Genomic DNA, 15036 nt, shown 5'->3' with positions numbered 1-15036 from the left:
CCTCCGCATTCCTTAGTCCCCACTAGCACAGCCTCATTCCACCTCAGCCATTCCCTAGCTGGTGCACATCCACTCATTTTCTAATTCTTTGCTGCTGCAAAATAGACTCCTAAAATATTTTTGTACATTCAAGTCCTTCCCCTTTTCCTATGATCTCTTTGGGATGTGGGTCTAATAATGATTTTTGCTCAGTTAAAGGTATACGCAATTTTATAACCTTTGGGGTATAACACACTATTGTTCTCTGGAATGGCTGAACCAGTTCACAACTCCCCCAATAGTGCATTCTTGTCCCTGTTTTTCCACATTCTTTCCAGCATTTATCATTTTCGTTTTCTGTAAAGTTAGTTAAGCTGACAAGTGTGAAGTGATATTTTTGAGTGGTTTTAATTTGCATTTCTCTAATTACTAATAATTTAGAGCATTTTTTCACCTATCAATAGCTTTGATTTCTTCTTCTGAAAAATGCCTGTTCATATCTTTTGATCATTTTTCAATTCAAGAATGGCTCTTATTTTTTTTATATATGTAGCTCATTTGCCTATATATTTGAGAAATGAGATTTCTATGAAGAGAAATTTAAAAAAAAAATTTCCCCCCTTTTTCCTAACCGCCTTCTTACTTTCACTGCATTGGTCTTATTTCTTCAAAAACTTTCAAATTTTGTATAATGAAAATTGTGCATATGATCCTCCCTATCTCTTTTTTTGGCCATAAATTCTTCCCTAATCCATTGATCTGAGATGGACACATTTTTCCATGATCCTCCATTTTGTTTATGATATAACCTTTTTTGTTTAAATGATATACCTGTTTTTACCTTATCTTGGTATATGATGTGAGATGCATATCTGTACCAAATTGCTGCCAAACTGCTTTCCATATTTCTCAAATAATTTTTGTCATATAGTGAGTTATCTTACAAGTTTTGATCCTTGGGTTTATCAAATATGTTACTATGGTAATTTCTTATGGATATTATGTACTAAATTTGTTCCATTGATCAACCACTGAATTTCTCAGCCTTTAAAAAACTTTTGTTGATTACTAACCATTTAATGTAGTTTAAAATATGATATGGTTAGGCTGCCTTCACATTTTTTTAAATTGATACTCAACTTTTTCTTTCTGATAAATTTTATCTTTTTTCTTAGATCTGTTAAAAATTCTTTGGTAGTTTGATTGGTATGGCACTGAATAAGTAAATTAATTAAGGTAAAAATGTCAGTTTTTAAAATATTGACTCAGCTTACTCAGGAACAATTAATATTTCTCTAATTGTTTAGATCTGTTTTTACTTGTAGGAAAAATGTTTTCTAATTGTTTTCTTTTGGTTCCTGGACAGATAGACTCTCAGGTATTTTTTACTGTCTCTAGTCATTTTAAATGAAATTTCACTCTCTTATTTCTTGCAGCTGAGTTTTGTTGGTAGCATGTATTATTGTTGATTATTTATATGGTTTTATTTTGTTTCTTGCAGCTTTATTTAAGTTATTCATTATTTCAGCAGATTTTGTAGTAGAGTTCTTTTAAGTAGATCATTATATCACCTGCAAAGTATAATAATTTTGTTTTCTTGTTGCCTTATTTCTTCAATTTGTTTTTCTTGTCTTATTACTTTAGCTAACATTTCTAGTACCATATGAAATAAAAGTGTTGGTGGAGGCCATCCTTGCTTCCTCCCTGATTTTATTGGGAAGGCTACAAGTAATGCTTGCTCTTTGTTTTTGATAGATACTATTTATCATTTTGAGAAAGGCCCCATTTGTTTCTGTACTTTCTAGGATTTTTAATTGGAACAAGTGGTATATTTTGGCAAAGACTTTTTTTCTGTATCCATTGCTATGAATGTATGATTTTTGTTGTTTTTATTGCTGACATGCTCAGTTATGCTTATAGTGTTTATAGTATTAAACCTGCTCTACATTCCTGATATAAGTATAGCCTGGCCATAGTGTATGATATTTATAATATGTTGTTGTAATCTCCTTTCTAATACTAAAATTTTTTTCCTTGCCTTTCATTAGGAAAATTATTTTGTTGCTTTATGTTTCTGTTTTTGATCTCCCTCATTTAGTTATCAAAATTATATCTGTGTTTAGAAGGAATTTGGGGTTATTTTATGGCTTGTTCAATTTCCTTTTCTATGATATTCATGTATTCTGTTTCCTGTTCTGTTCATCTGGACTATTTAGAATGTTTGACAATTCATTCAACAAAACAATTTCACTTAGATTGTGTGTTTTATACTCATATTTTATGTATACACATATTTTTTGGCAAAATAACTCCTAATATTGGTTTTAATTTCATTTTCATTGGTGATGCATTTACTGTTTTCATTTTTGATACTGGTAACTTGGTTTTCTTCTTAAAAATCAAATTTAGCTTTTAATTTTATTAATTGCCTTTGATTTTGAAATTTTGTTTTGATGTTTAATTGTAAATTTTTAAAAAATAATATTTTATTTTTCCCAATTACATGTAAAAACTGTTTTAACACTTTTTTTTTAAATTTTGAGTTCCAGGTTCTATGTCTTCTTCCTACCCTCCCTTCATCCTTCCCTCCATTCCATTTTCCTCCCCCTCCCCCTTTCTGAGAAGGTAAGCAATAATGTACAGTTTTTACATGTGCAGTCATACAAAACATTTTTCCATATTAGTCATTTTGTGAAAGAGATCTCAAATAAAAAAAATCATAAGAAGAAAGAAAGAAGGAAAATGAAATATAGTATGTTTTGGTCTGTATTCAGACTCTATTGGTTCTTTCTCTGAAGGCAAATGGCACGCTTTACAATATTCTTATGCTTTTGAACCCTTCACTTTGCATCAATTCATGTAAGTCCAGGTTTTCCTTAAAGTTATTCTGTTAAGGGGGCAGCTGGGTAGCTCAGTGGAATGAGAGTCAGGCCTAGAGACGGGAGGTCCTAGGTTCAAATCTGGCCTCGGCCACTTCTCAGCAGTGTGACCCTGGGCAAGTCACTTGACCCCCATTGCCTACCCTTACCAATCTTCTGCCTTGGAGCCAATATACAGTATTGACTCCAAGACGGAAGGTAAGGGTTTAAAAAAAAAAAAAGTTATTCTGTTAAATCATTTAAAAATAATATTTTATTTTTCCTTAATTACATATAAAAGCAATTTTTTTAACATTCATAAACATTTTTTTAAATTCTAATTTCTCCCTTTTTTCTCTCCTCACTCCCATTCCTCCCCTCTTCCAGAGATGGTAAGCAATCTGATATAAATTTTACATATGTGGAAGAGATCTCAAAAAAAAGAAAAAGAAACCAAGTGAGGTGTAGTATATTTCAGCCTACATTCTATCTTCTTCAGTTCTTTCTTGGAGGGCAGATGGCATTTTTCATCATGAGTCTCAGGAATTATCTTGAATCACTTCATTGCTGAGAATAACAGTCATTCACAGTCATTCATCAAAAAAAAAATTGCTGTCATTGTATATAATGTTCTTTTGGTTCTGCTTATTACACTTTGCAACAGTTTGTAGAAGTCCAGATTTTCTCAAAGACATCCTGCTCCTCATTTCTTATAGTGCAGTAGTATTCCATTACATTCATATACCACATATTGTTCAGCCATTCCCCAATTGATGGACATAGACAACTCCTCAATTTCTAATTCCTTGCAACTGCAAAAAGAACTGTTATAAATATTTTTGTACAAATACATCCTTTCCCCCTTTTAAAAAATCTTTGGAATACAGATATCAGACCAGTATTGCCAGATCAAAAGGTATGCAGTTTTAGAGCCCTTTGAGCATAGTTCCATATTACTCTCCAGAATGGTTGGATCAGATCATAACTCCAACAGTGCAATAGTGTCCCAATTTTCCTCCCTCCCCTCCAACATTTAGCGTTTTCCTTTTCTGTCATATTGGCCATTCTGATAGATGTAAGTTGGTACCTCAGAATTGTTTTAATTTGCATTTCTCTAATCAAGAGTGACCTACCCCCCCCCAAAAAAAGTGATTTAGAGCATTTTTTCATATAACTATATAGATAGCTTTGATTTCTTCATCTGATAACTGCTTGTTCCTATTCCTTGTGTTACAAATATTTCAAAATATTCAAAAGATTGTTTTTTTGGGTAAAAATATCAATTTATTGATTAGGCTAACACTTAAAATTGGTGGTCTATAATTCTCTTGAAAATTAAAGACCAGAAAGTTCAAAATGCTCTCTCTCTATATAATTTGGGGGTTTATTATTCATTCCCTCCCTTGAACATCCCAAGACATCTCTGATTGGTGAATAGTTAATAAGGAGGTGGACTTAGATACCTCCATTCCTTCCTCATTACTTCATTTGCCTAAATAAGAAAAATGCCAACTTAGCCTTTCACCAACCACATGGCTGTCCACCAGGCTTTCAAATGGATCAGAGTTCATCAAGGCCTATCAGTCCAGCCTTTAATCCTTTCAAGGTCAAAAGGCAAAAAGTCCCTGCCCACTTTGATAGCTTAGTAGGTTGTTTTAGCCTGCCTTTGGGAGGCTATGCGGAAAATGATTTCACATTGCTATATTACTAATAAATAATACAGTTCAACATTAATTTTTCTCATGTGATCATTTATCCATTAGAGAATGGCTTATGTTTTTTATAAATTTAACTTAGTTCTCTATGTTTTTGAGAAACAAGACCTTTATCAGAGAAACTTTCCATAAAAGTTTTTCCGAGCTTTCTGTTTTCCTTCTAATCTTGGTTGCATTATTTTTTGTTTCTAGAAAACCTTTTTAACTTAATGTTAATGAAAATTATCCATTTTATATCCTATAATGCTCTCTTCCTCTTGTTTGGGCATAAATTCATCCCATTTCCATAGATCTGACAGATAAACTGTTCTGTGCTCCCTAATTTGTTTAGGGTATCAATCATCCTTTATGTTTAAATCATGCATCCATGTTGACCTTGTCTTGGCATATGGTGTAAGATTGTTGGTCTGTCCCCTGTTTCTGCCATATTTCTCATGCTGAAATTTCCAAATTTTCCCAACAGTTTTTGTGAAATATTGAGTTCTTGTTCAAAAAGCTTGGAACTTTTGATTTGTCAATCCCTAAAATATTATGGCCATTTATTACTGGTTACTGTGTACTAAATTTATTCTATTGATTTATCACCCTGTTCCTTAGTCAAACATCTTTTTTATTGATTGCCTTGATCTTTTGTTTTTCCAGATGAATTTTATTATTATTTTCTTCTATTAAAATTTTGGGGAGCAATCTAATTAGTGTGACACTAATTAGATTAATTTAGGTAAAATTGTTGTTTTTTCATTGAATCACTAAGATTTTCCTAGTGTACCATCATGTCAGCTACAAAAAGAGATTATTACATCTTGGCTCATTCTGATTCCTTCAGTTTCTTTTTCTTCTTTTATTACAATTGCTAGCATTTCTAATAAAATATTGAATAATAGTGGTGATAATGGGTATAATTGTTTCACTCCTGATCTAACTGAAAAGGCTTCTAGCTTATCTCCTTTACAAATAATGTCCAATACATACTTCCTCAAATTCTTCATGATAGTCTTTAGCCTTATTTATTCAGTTTTAGGCCTCCTAGATATTTAGACTTGTCAAGATAAACTCAGGGACTATATTAAAACTATTATGAAATAGTTATCACAGAAAGATCTGAATAATGGAGAAATATTAAATTGCCCATGGGGTAAGACAATACAATAAAAATGACAAATTAATTTACTTATTCAGTAGCATACCAATCAAAATCCTGAAGAATTTTTGATAGACTTAGGAAAAACATCAGAATTCATCTGGAAGAACAAAAAGGCAAGAATATCAAGGGAATCATTGAAAAAATATGAAAGAGAGGCAACCTAGGAATACCAGATTTCAAACTACATTACAAAAAAGTAATCATCAACATATTCTGATACTGGCTAAAAAATAAAGTATTGGATTTAAATTTATAACAAATGAAGAAATAAATGATTAGAAACTACTGTTTTTTAGTTGTATATCAATAAGCCTAAAAATCTAAATAAAATGGTTGGATGTTTATACTTGTTTGTTTATATGCACAATGCTAGATTAACTGAACAAGAATTAAAGGTCTTAAACTAACCTTAGAAAAAGAAATTGGATAAACTATTAAATGAGCTTCCAAAGGGGATGAAATAAAAACAAAAAACTCTGAAATGCAATGGATTTGCAAGTAAATTCTATAAAAATTTTCATTAACAATTTATTTTAATATTATGTAAGCTGTTGGGGGGAAAAAAACAGAAAAAGATTCTAACAGATTCTGTGTGCAAATATGATGTTACCTAAATCAGCGAGATTATAGTAACATATTATGGTTATATACTATGATCAGAGTGGTTTCATATTAGGAATTTATAGATTTGGTGCAGTATTAGGAAAATATCTACATAATAGACTATATTAGTAACAAGAACAATAAAAATCATGTGACTTTTTCAGTAGATGAAGACAAAATTTTTGATAAAGTACACCACGTATTTTCTGTTTAAAATTGAAAGCATAGAAATTAAGACAAAGGTACTCCAAGGATTCACATTGTTACTCATCAAGTTGGCAGAGTTGACAAAAAAAATTAGGACAAATGCTGGTGTGTCTGTGGGTAAATGGGTATATTAAAACACTGTTGATGGAGCGATGAGTTAGGCCAGGCATTCTTGAAAGCAAGTAGGAATTATTCTGAGGAAATTATCAAACTCTGCGTATGCATTAACCCAGCAATACCATTGCCAGGTCCAAAAGAATCAAAGAAAAAGGAAAAATACCCACATATATACAAAAACATTCATAGTAGCTCTTTTTGTAGTGACAAAGAATTACAAACTGAACAGGTTCTCATAAATTGTGGAGTAGCTGAACATGTTCTGATACACAAATGGTAACTTGGAAAAACACAGGACTAAGTCAGTAAAACCATGTCTTTAATCAGGAAAGAGACAGCGTTCCATATTCGGCCACCACACAGACTCAAGTGCCTGAAAACCACACAGAGCCAAGGGCTCTGGGACTCTGTGAGAAATCAAAGCAAGATGATTCTCTCAAGAACAATAAAACAGGGATCTTATATACCTTTTGGGGAACTCAGGACATCAAACATATACTGGCAGGTTGTAAGCTAGCTTGGCAGAGTGGCTGTAGCCAGAGACTGGGGTATCATGGTATGGGCTACTACAAGGGATACTAAAAGGGTGGTTCCTGCACCGTGTTGGGCTTCTTGGTCCAAGATCCAATCTCTGATACAGTGGGGGAAACTTCTAGGACAAAAAGGGTACTTAACATTTGACTGCATCTACTAGTCCCACCTAAACTGGGATCTTTAAATACTTTAAGGTCTATCGTTCAGTTTGAACCTGGTCAGTCTGGGACTTCCCTAGTGGTGAGTTCTCAGGGGACTGAGGCAAATTTGGGGTTCCCAAAAACCCAGTTGACTCAAAGATGGTTGAAAAACTATCATAACATAAGAAATCATGAAGGGAGAACCTGGACAAGATTTATATGAATCATCGTAGAGTGAAGTGCTTCCCAGGAGAAAACTTGGCAACAACATTGTAAAGACAAACAACTGAAAGATTTAAGAACTCTGCTTACCACTCTGACCATCTTTCAAGAGGATACATGAGGAGCCATGCCATCTAACTTATGGCATCAATATGATGGACTTGTAGGGCACAGCATATTTTTGACATGGCCAACATGGGGATTTGTTTTGCTTATCTGTGATATGTCTATTTGTCTGTTTCAAGGATTTTGCTCATCTTTTTTCTCAATGGGATGGAGAAAGTGGGAGTGCTAGAAACTAGATTTTTGTGAAGGGCGCCCCTTCTTCCTGAGACTAGAGGAGGAGGGATGAGAAGAATCCCTTTGGGTGTGGGTGGGCCTCTCTCCTGGTACCCTGATAAATTGTACCTTTTTATATAATATACAATGGGAGTTTAAGACTCAACTGCTTGATTCAGATCTGCTCTTTGGTAAGTGAGAGGCAGCAAAGTATAATGAAAAGAATACCAGGCTATGTCAGAAGGCTTGTATTTGAAACTCAATTGTAATTATTAATAAGTGATTGACTTGAGGCATAACTAATGATGATAATAAAAATGTTTTTAAGGATCATTAACTGAATAATGAAGAAATGAAGCAGTGTCAGAAAAAGTGGTAAAGTGACAACAAATCCACAAAGAGCTGATTCAGCTGATAAATGTCACTAAAAGATTTTTAAAACCTAGTTTAGAAGCGAACGAGATCAGAGAATAGGGAGAACCCTATTTAGGAATGGATGGGATGATGAGTATAAATAGGGATACCTTGGAGAAAACAAAGTTCTTCCTTGACTTTAGTTTTCTCTTTTAAGAATAATGATCTTTGGGGCAGCTGGGTGGCTCAGTGGGTTGAGAACCAGGCCCAGGGATGAGAGGTCCTGGGTTCAAATCTAGCGTCAGACACTTCCTAGCTGTACGGCCCTGGGCAAGTCACTTAACCCCCATTGCCTAGCCCTAACCACTCTACTGCCTTAGAACCAATACACAGTATTGATTCTAAGATGGAAGGTTTTAAAAAAAAAAAAAAAAGAATGCTCTTTAAACTGGGAATGAGAGCCCAAAAGTTGTCAACAGACTTGCGATACCCAAAGTAAATGGAAACAGAGAGAATCCAGCTGTTCTGAAAGAAATGTGTTTCCTAGCTCTCCTATTATGTATCCCTGAAAGATCTTGGAGAACAGGGAAGGTACATAGTTCTGGAAAACAGGATATGTGCCTCGTTTCAAAAAAAGAGCACATAGATTCTACAAAGACTAGGCCAGTAACTTTAAATTTTGGTACATTTCTAGAATACACTGGTAAATGAGTGGTTAGGAAGCAATTGGAAAAGACATTTTTTCTATAATGCTTTTTGCTGTTTCACCATAGTTATTTCCGGGAAAAGTTTTTTCTCCCTCACTCTCCAAATTTTACCCTCCTTTAAACTAAAAAAAAAAAAATCACTCAAAAATATCTATTGTATTGATTCTACCTGTCAATTCATAAAACATTCTTCTCTGCTTTAAGAAGCAGTAACAGTTAAGCATTTTTTGCTTTTCAAAAAAATTTTTCTGTTTTTGTAATCTTTGTTTATAATGTGTTGGTTCTGTTTACTTCACACTAAGTTAAAACACATCTTCTTTTGTTATTTATTACCATATAATTTTGTTATTTATTACCATATAATAATAATCATTGAATTCAGATGCCATTTTTCCAGCCATCTTTTATTGGTGAGAATTGACTTTGTTTCTAGTTCTTAGCTATCCTCCAAAGAGTGCTCTTATGGATGTTTTTGTTTATAAAATTGTAGCCTTGGTGTGATTATAGACATATGTTGTCCAACATGGGACAGTGAAAATAACTCTGGATTTGGATTCAGAAGGACCTGGATTCCCAGGGTAAATTTGCTACTTACTCCCCTTTGACCTTAAATGAATTACTTTCTCTCACTGGACCTCATTTCCCTAATTTATAAAATGATGAAATTGGACTCTGAAGTCTCTTTCACCTCTAACTATATGAATTGGAAAATAATGGTCCTTTACCTCCCTGTTCAGCTGTAAAAAAAAAAAAAAATTCACATAGTGCTGCAGAAAGATGTTAGCCCCTCACACTCACCTTTGTTTTTATGGCTTCAGAGCACTACTTTTTAAGAAGTTTAGTGATTGGACAAAGAAAGGAAGGCCACTATCATAGTGGTGAAAAGATAATGGCAGATTGCTTTGAAGGACCTGGGAATATTTAGCCTGCAGTAGGAGATTTAGGGCCCACATGAGAGCTGTCTTAAACTATTTCATTTTCATTGTTTTATTTCAACAAGTAGAAAAGGAATTAGGCAAGGTATTGCATGAGCTCAGAGAGCAGAAGTAGGAGTCATGGGAGCTCATTGCGGGGAAAAAAAACCCAAACATTTAAAATTTATGTCAGAGGCAACTACATGGCTCAGTGTATAGAGAGCCAGGCTTTGATACAGAGGTCCTGGGTTCAAATGTATCCTCAGATGCTTCCTAGCTGTGACCCTGGATAAGTCACTTGACCTCAATAGCTTGGCCCTTTCAACTCCTCTGCCTTAGAACCGACACTTAGAACTGATTCTTACTATCAATTTTAAGATAAAGTAGGAGTTTAAAATAAAATGAAATTGATGTTGTTAGATCCATTAACAACCATAAGCATTTATTAAGCAACTACTGTGAGCCCAGGTACCATGCTAAGTGCCAAGGATACAAAGGAAGCAAGAATAGCCTCTGTCCTCAAGGAGCTCAGAGTCTAATGGAGAGAAAATCTTAAGTGCCTGCTGTTGCTTGGGTGACAAATAAATTAATTATAATATATTTAATTCCTGCCAGCAGGGAGTTTACATTCAAACTTCAGAACAGTTGGAGCTATACCTGGATAAGCACAAATATTTTTGGTGTTTCAGGAATCAGTGACATTCCAGGATGTGGCTGTGGAATTCACTTGGGAGGAGTGGGGACGTTTGAACCCAACTCAGAAAAAGTTGTACAGGGATGTGATGCTGGAGAACTACAAGAATTTGGTCTCTTTGGGTAAGAATAGTTACTTCCTTGGAGTCTTGATATATACTGTGGAGACCTTGAAGATTTTATTCTTTATTCTCTTGACATACAAAAAAAGGTAATCCTAATCCTTTTGTAGCCGAAATACAGAATACTTGTGCTACCTGTTTCCAGGAAAAATATCTTAGTATGCCTTGAAACTGATTTCTTGATTTGTTATCCTTGAGAATGTATATTCCTCTCTTTACTTCAAGCCCAAGATTATCTGTTTAATCTCTGTGTATCATCATACACAAAGTGTTCTCATTGTCAAAGCAGGTAGTGAATCAGATAAGCAAATTTTCCCAAGTCCTACTTTATAGCTCATTCTCCTGTACTACAGAAATTTTTCAGTGGTTCTTTGTACTAAAGGTCTTCCTAACATTGCCTACTCCTTTTTCCCAAGGAGAGCTTGAACTAGTTATAAATTATTTTAAGTTTTATAGATGCTTTTAAAAATGTTGTTTCTTCTCTGTCTTCTGCTCTCCCATTATCTCTCCCTCCATACCGCCCATTGAGCTTTTCCTAACGGGAAAAAACAAACTCAGAATTAACTAACATAGCCAGTGCCCTTGATTGTTTAAGATTCATTCTACACCCTTATTTACTCCACCTTTCTTCTGAGAGTTGGGAGTCATATTTCATCTTTCTCTTCTGTGATGAAATTCTGAGATGACTGTCCTCAACACTTTTTCATTTTCACAAACAGGATTTGAAGTTTCAAAACCTGATGTGATCTACCAGTTGGAAAGAAAGGAAGCATCTTGGATGCTAGAAGCAGATGTTCTAAGAAGCCCTTATCCAGGTGACTACATAAAAACCAAGCAGATGAGCATTTAAAAATACACCTCCTTTGGCCATTTTAAGTTATATCTCTTCTAAAATATTGAACATTTTAGGATGTTTAAAACTTTTCAGGCTTGTTGAAAAGTGCTGAGATTTTAAAATTTCATTTTTTAACTCAAGAAGTTACTTTTTTACTCATTTCTTTACTCTCATGTTTCTCCACTCAAAGAAAGTTATTAACTAGTTACAGGGTAGCTATTTCTCTTCTGTTTGTTGGAGATTATCTTATTTTAATTAGGCATTCTCCTACTTCGTTTGTATGAATTCATTTTCCCTTTTAACATTAGCACATTACTTAAATTATTAACAGTATTCCATCTTTGTTTCTGAGTCACTTTCTGACATTTTCTTGTGTTTTTATGTTGATTTATTGCTGTTTTTATTTAAAATATTTAAAGTAATTCCCCATTATTCAAACCATTTTATGTCATCCTGTTTTTCTTTTTGATTTGAAATTCTGTTTCTAAAGGCACAATAATATGTTCACATGACAAAACTTGTTTAGCCATAATCCCATCATTGAACTTAAATGTTTTCAGTATTTTACTATTTCAGGAAAAAAGTTCCTATACATACTTCTTTAGAGAAATCTTTGTTTTCAATAACATTTTGAAGATATAAAACTAGTACTGGAACCATCAGGTCAAAGAGATAAGCAGCTTTTTTTAGCTCTAGCTTAAATTGTTATGTTGCTTTTCAGAAAAATGGCAGCAACACTTTAAAAGCACCTATTTTAATATAATTGCCAAATTTTGTTATCACTTTAAACTATCGGTTAATCTAATGGTTATTTGGTGACACCTCCAAGTTGTCATTTTTGCTTCTTTGATTACCAGAGTTTGAATAATGCTTCTGATTATTCATTTCTCTTTTGAAAAATACATGTATGACTTGTTCATTTACCTTTTTTTGGAATTGAATCTCACTCTTACAAATTTGAAACAGTTCCTTTTAAGATACAAGTTAAATTTTGTAGAGGATATTTATGACAATAATTGTCTGATATGACCCATTTCCTCATATTTCTTTATTGTTTGTTGTACATCTCTTGCTATCTCTCTCCCTCACTTTAAACTCATTAATTTTCCTTTTTGTTTAGTCTTTCATTTCTATTAGCTGGCATGGTTACATTTTCAAGCTCTCAAATTCATCTCCTTTTTATGGATACTCTTTTATTTCTTTATTCCATTTAAATGTCTACCATTTATAATAGAGTAAGGACTTATTCACCTTTCCAGCTAATTCCATCCTAATTCAATTCATTTACTGATATTTTCACATAAGCCAAACTTTGATCCTTAGTGAAAGACCAGTGAGATAGTCTTCTCAATTGGGAAGGCAAGAGGTTATCTCTAAAACCTTTGAGCAATGAGTAGCCTTGGAAAAAGAGAAGAAAAGGCTGGGTTAATCAGTTCTTTATTCTTCCTTTCAGAGAGCAAAGAATTTACTGAAGAAAAGCCATACAAATGTAGTGAATGTGGAAAGGCCTTCAAGAATAAGACACAACTTATTGTGCATCAGAGAATTCATACTGGAAAGATTTTTCGTGAATGTAAGGAGTGTGGGAAGGAATTCCATCGCAACTCGGATCTTATTAAACATCAAAGAATTCATACTGGAGAAAAACCTTATGAATGTACTGAATGTGGGAAGACCTTTAGGATGAAGGCATATCTTATTGTGCATCAGAGAATTCATACTGGAGAGAAACCTTTTGAATGTTGTGAATGTGGAAAGGCTTTTAGCATGAAGGCATATCTTATTGTGCATCAGAGAATTCATACTGGAGAGAAACCTTATGAATGTAGTCAATGTGGAAAGGCCTTCAGAAGAAAGCCACATCTTAATGAGCATCAAAGAATTCATACTGGAGAGAAACCTTTTAAATGTGCTGAATGTGGGAAGGCTTTCAGAATGAAGGCATACCTTATTGTGCATCAGAGAATTCATACTGGAGAGATTCTTTTTGAATGTAAGGAGTGTGGGAAAGCTTTCCACAAAAACTCAGGACTGATACGACATCAAAGAATTCATACTGAAGAGAAACCATATGAATGGAGTGAATATGGGAAGACCGTGGGGAGGAAGGCACAATTAACTTTGCATCATAGCATTCATACTGGAGAGAGACCTTATGAATGTAATGAATGTGGGAAGGCCTTCAGAAGGAAGGTGTATCTTATTGAGCATCAGAGAATTCATACTGGAGAGAAACCTTATGAATGTAATGATTGTGGGAAGGCCTTCAGGATGAAGGCATATCTTATTGTGCATAAGAGGATTCATACTGGAGAGATTCTTTATGAATGTAAGGAATGTGGGAAGGCCTTTGATCGCAACTCAGATCTTATTCAGCATCAAAGAATTCATACTGGTGAGAAACCTTATGAATGTAAGGAGTGTAGAAAGGCCTTCAGGAGAAAGTCAAAGCTTACTGAGCATCAAAGAATTCATACTGGAGAGAAACCTTATGAGTGTAATGTATGTGGGAAGGCCTTTAGGCAGAGGACACAACTTTATGTCCATCTGAGAATTCATACTGGAGAGATTCCTCATGGATGTAAGGAATGTGGAAAGGCTTTTGTCTACAACTCAGAACTCATTAAACATCAAAGAATTCATACTGGAGAGAAACCTTATGAATGTAATGAATGTGGAAAGGCTTTCAGGAAGAAGTCGTATCTTACTCTGCATCAGAGAGTTCATACTGGAGAGATTTTTTATGAATGTAAGGAGTGTGGAAAGTCTTGTCTGTACAACTCAGACCTTATTGTACATCAAAGAATTCATACTGGTGAGAGACCTTATGAATGTAATGAATGTGGAAAGTCTTTCAAACAGAGAACACAGCTTACTCAACATCAGAGTATCCATACTAGAGAAAGACCTTATGAATGTAAAGAATGTGAGAAGACCTTCAAACTGAGGACACATCTTGCTCAACATCAAAGAATTCATTCTCAAACAAAGTCTTGAAAGTGTTAATGCATTTGGGAAAGCCTTTAGACTGAGGATATTACTTTATGTCCATCAGAGAATTCATACTGGAGAGATGGCTCATGATTATAAGGAGTTTCAGAAGGCTTTTAGTGTGACTCAGATCTTGACATCAAACAATTTAACAGAGAGACCTTATGAATATTGTTTTTTGTCCTTTTTCAAAGAGGACCAGTGACATTACAGATTGGGTATTTTGACATGTGCATAAATTGGACTTAAATAAGCAGAGGTGCACAAAGTCTTCAACTTCACTCTCTTTCAAGATCATTGAAGTCTAGTGGGAAGACAAAAGATAGGACAACTGGTCATGGCTCAGGATCTATACCTTGGTGATTTCTAACCTACTTATAAGGTCCACAGTGCCTGTTTCATGGCCATTGGAACAAATTGTTTTTATTCACCCATTCCACTAGGAGAAATCTTCATGTGCTTTGGATAGACATCTCCCTAACTCACTGACAGGTTTGTGGTCTAATTGGTTACCCTCAACCTGGTTTAGCCTCTTTGCCAAGGCAGTTTTACCAGAGTGTAGCTGCTACATATGCTATGGCTTCTTGGAGTCACAGATGAGATTTGGGTCATAGAGAAACAA

General features: G+C 34.3%; 2 protein-coding genes across 2 annotated transcripts in view; one reads left to right on the top strand and one right to left on the bottom strand.

The window, feature by feature from the left end:
• Window positions 1-15036, bottom strand: part of LOC123233177 (zinc finger protein 850-like) — a 282653-nt gene that overhangs the window by 177692 nt on the left and 89925 nt on the right. The window lies entirely within an intron of this gene.
• LOC123236697 (zinc finger protein 420-like) lies at window positions 10521-14420 on the top strand. The gene is made up of 3 exons (XM_044663080.1): window positions 10521-10589; window positions 11308-11403; window positions 12877-14420. The coding sequence occupies exons 1-3, from the start codon at window positions 10556-10558 to the stop codon at window positions 14418-14420; spliced, it is 1674 nt and encodes a 557-aa protein (XP_044519015.1). The 5' UTR covers window positions 10521-10555.

The sequence above is a fragment of the Gracilinanus agilis genome, chromosome 2, assembly GCF_016433145.1.
Source record: "Gracilinanus agilis isolate LMUSP501 chromosome 2, AgileGrace, whole genome shotgun sequence".
In the NCBI taxonomy this organism is placed as follows: domain Eukaryota; kingdom Metazoa; phylum Chordata; class Mammalia; order Didelphimorphia; family Didelphidae; genus Gracilinanus; species Gracilinanus agilis.
The sequence above is the reverse complement of the archived record's forward strand: the minus strand, read 5'-3'. Positions and strand labels throughout refer to the sequence as shown.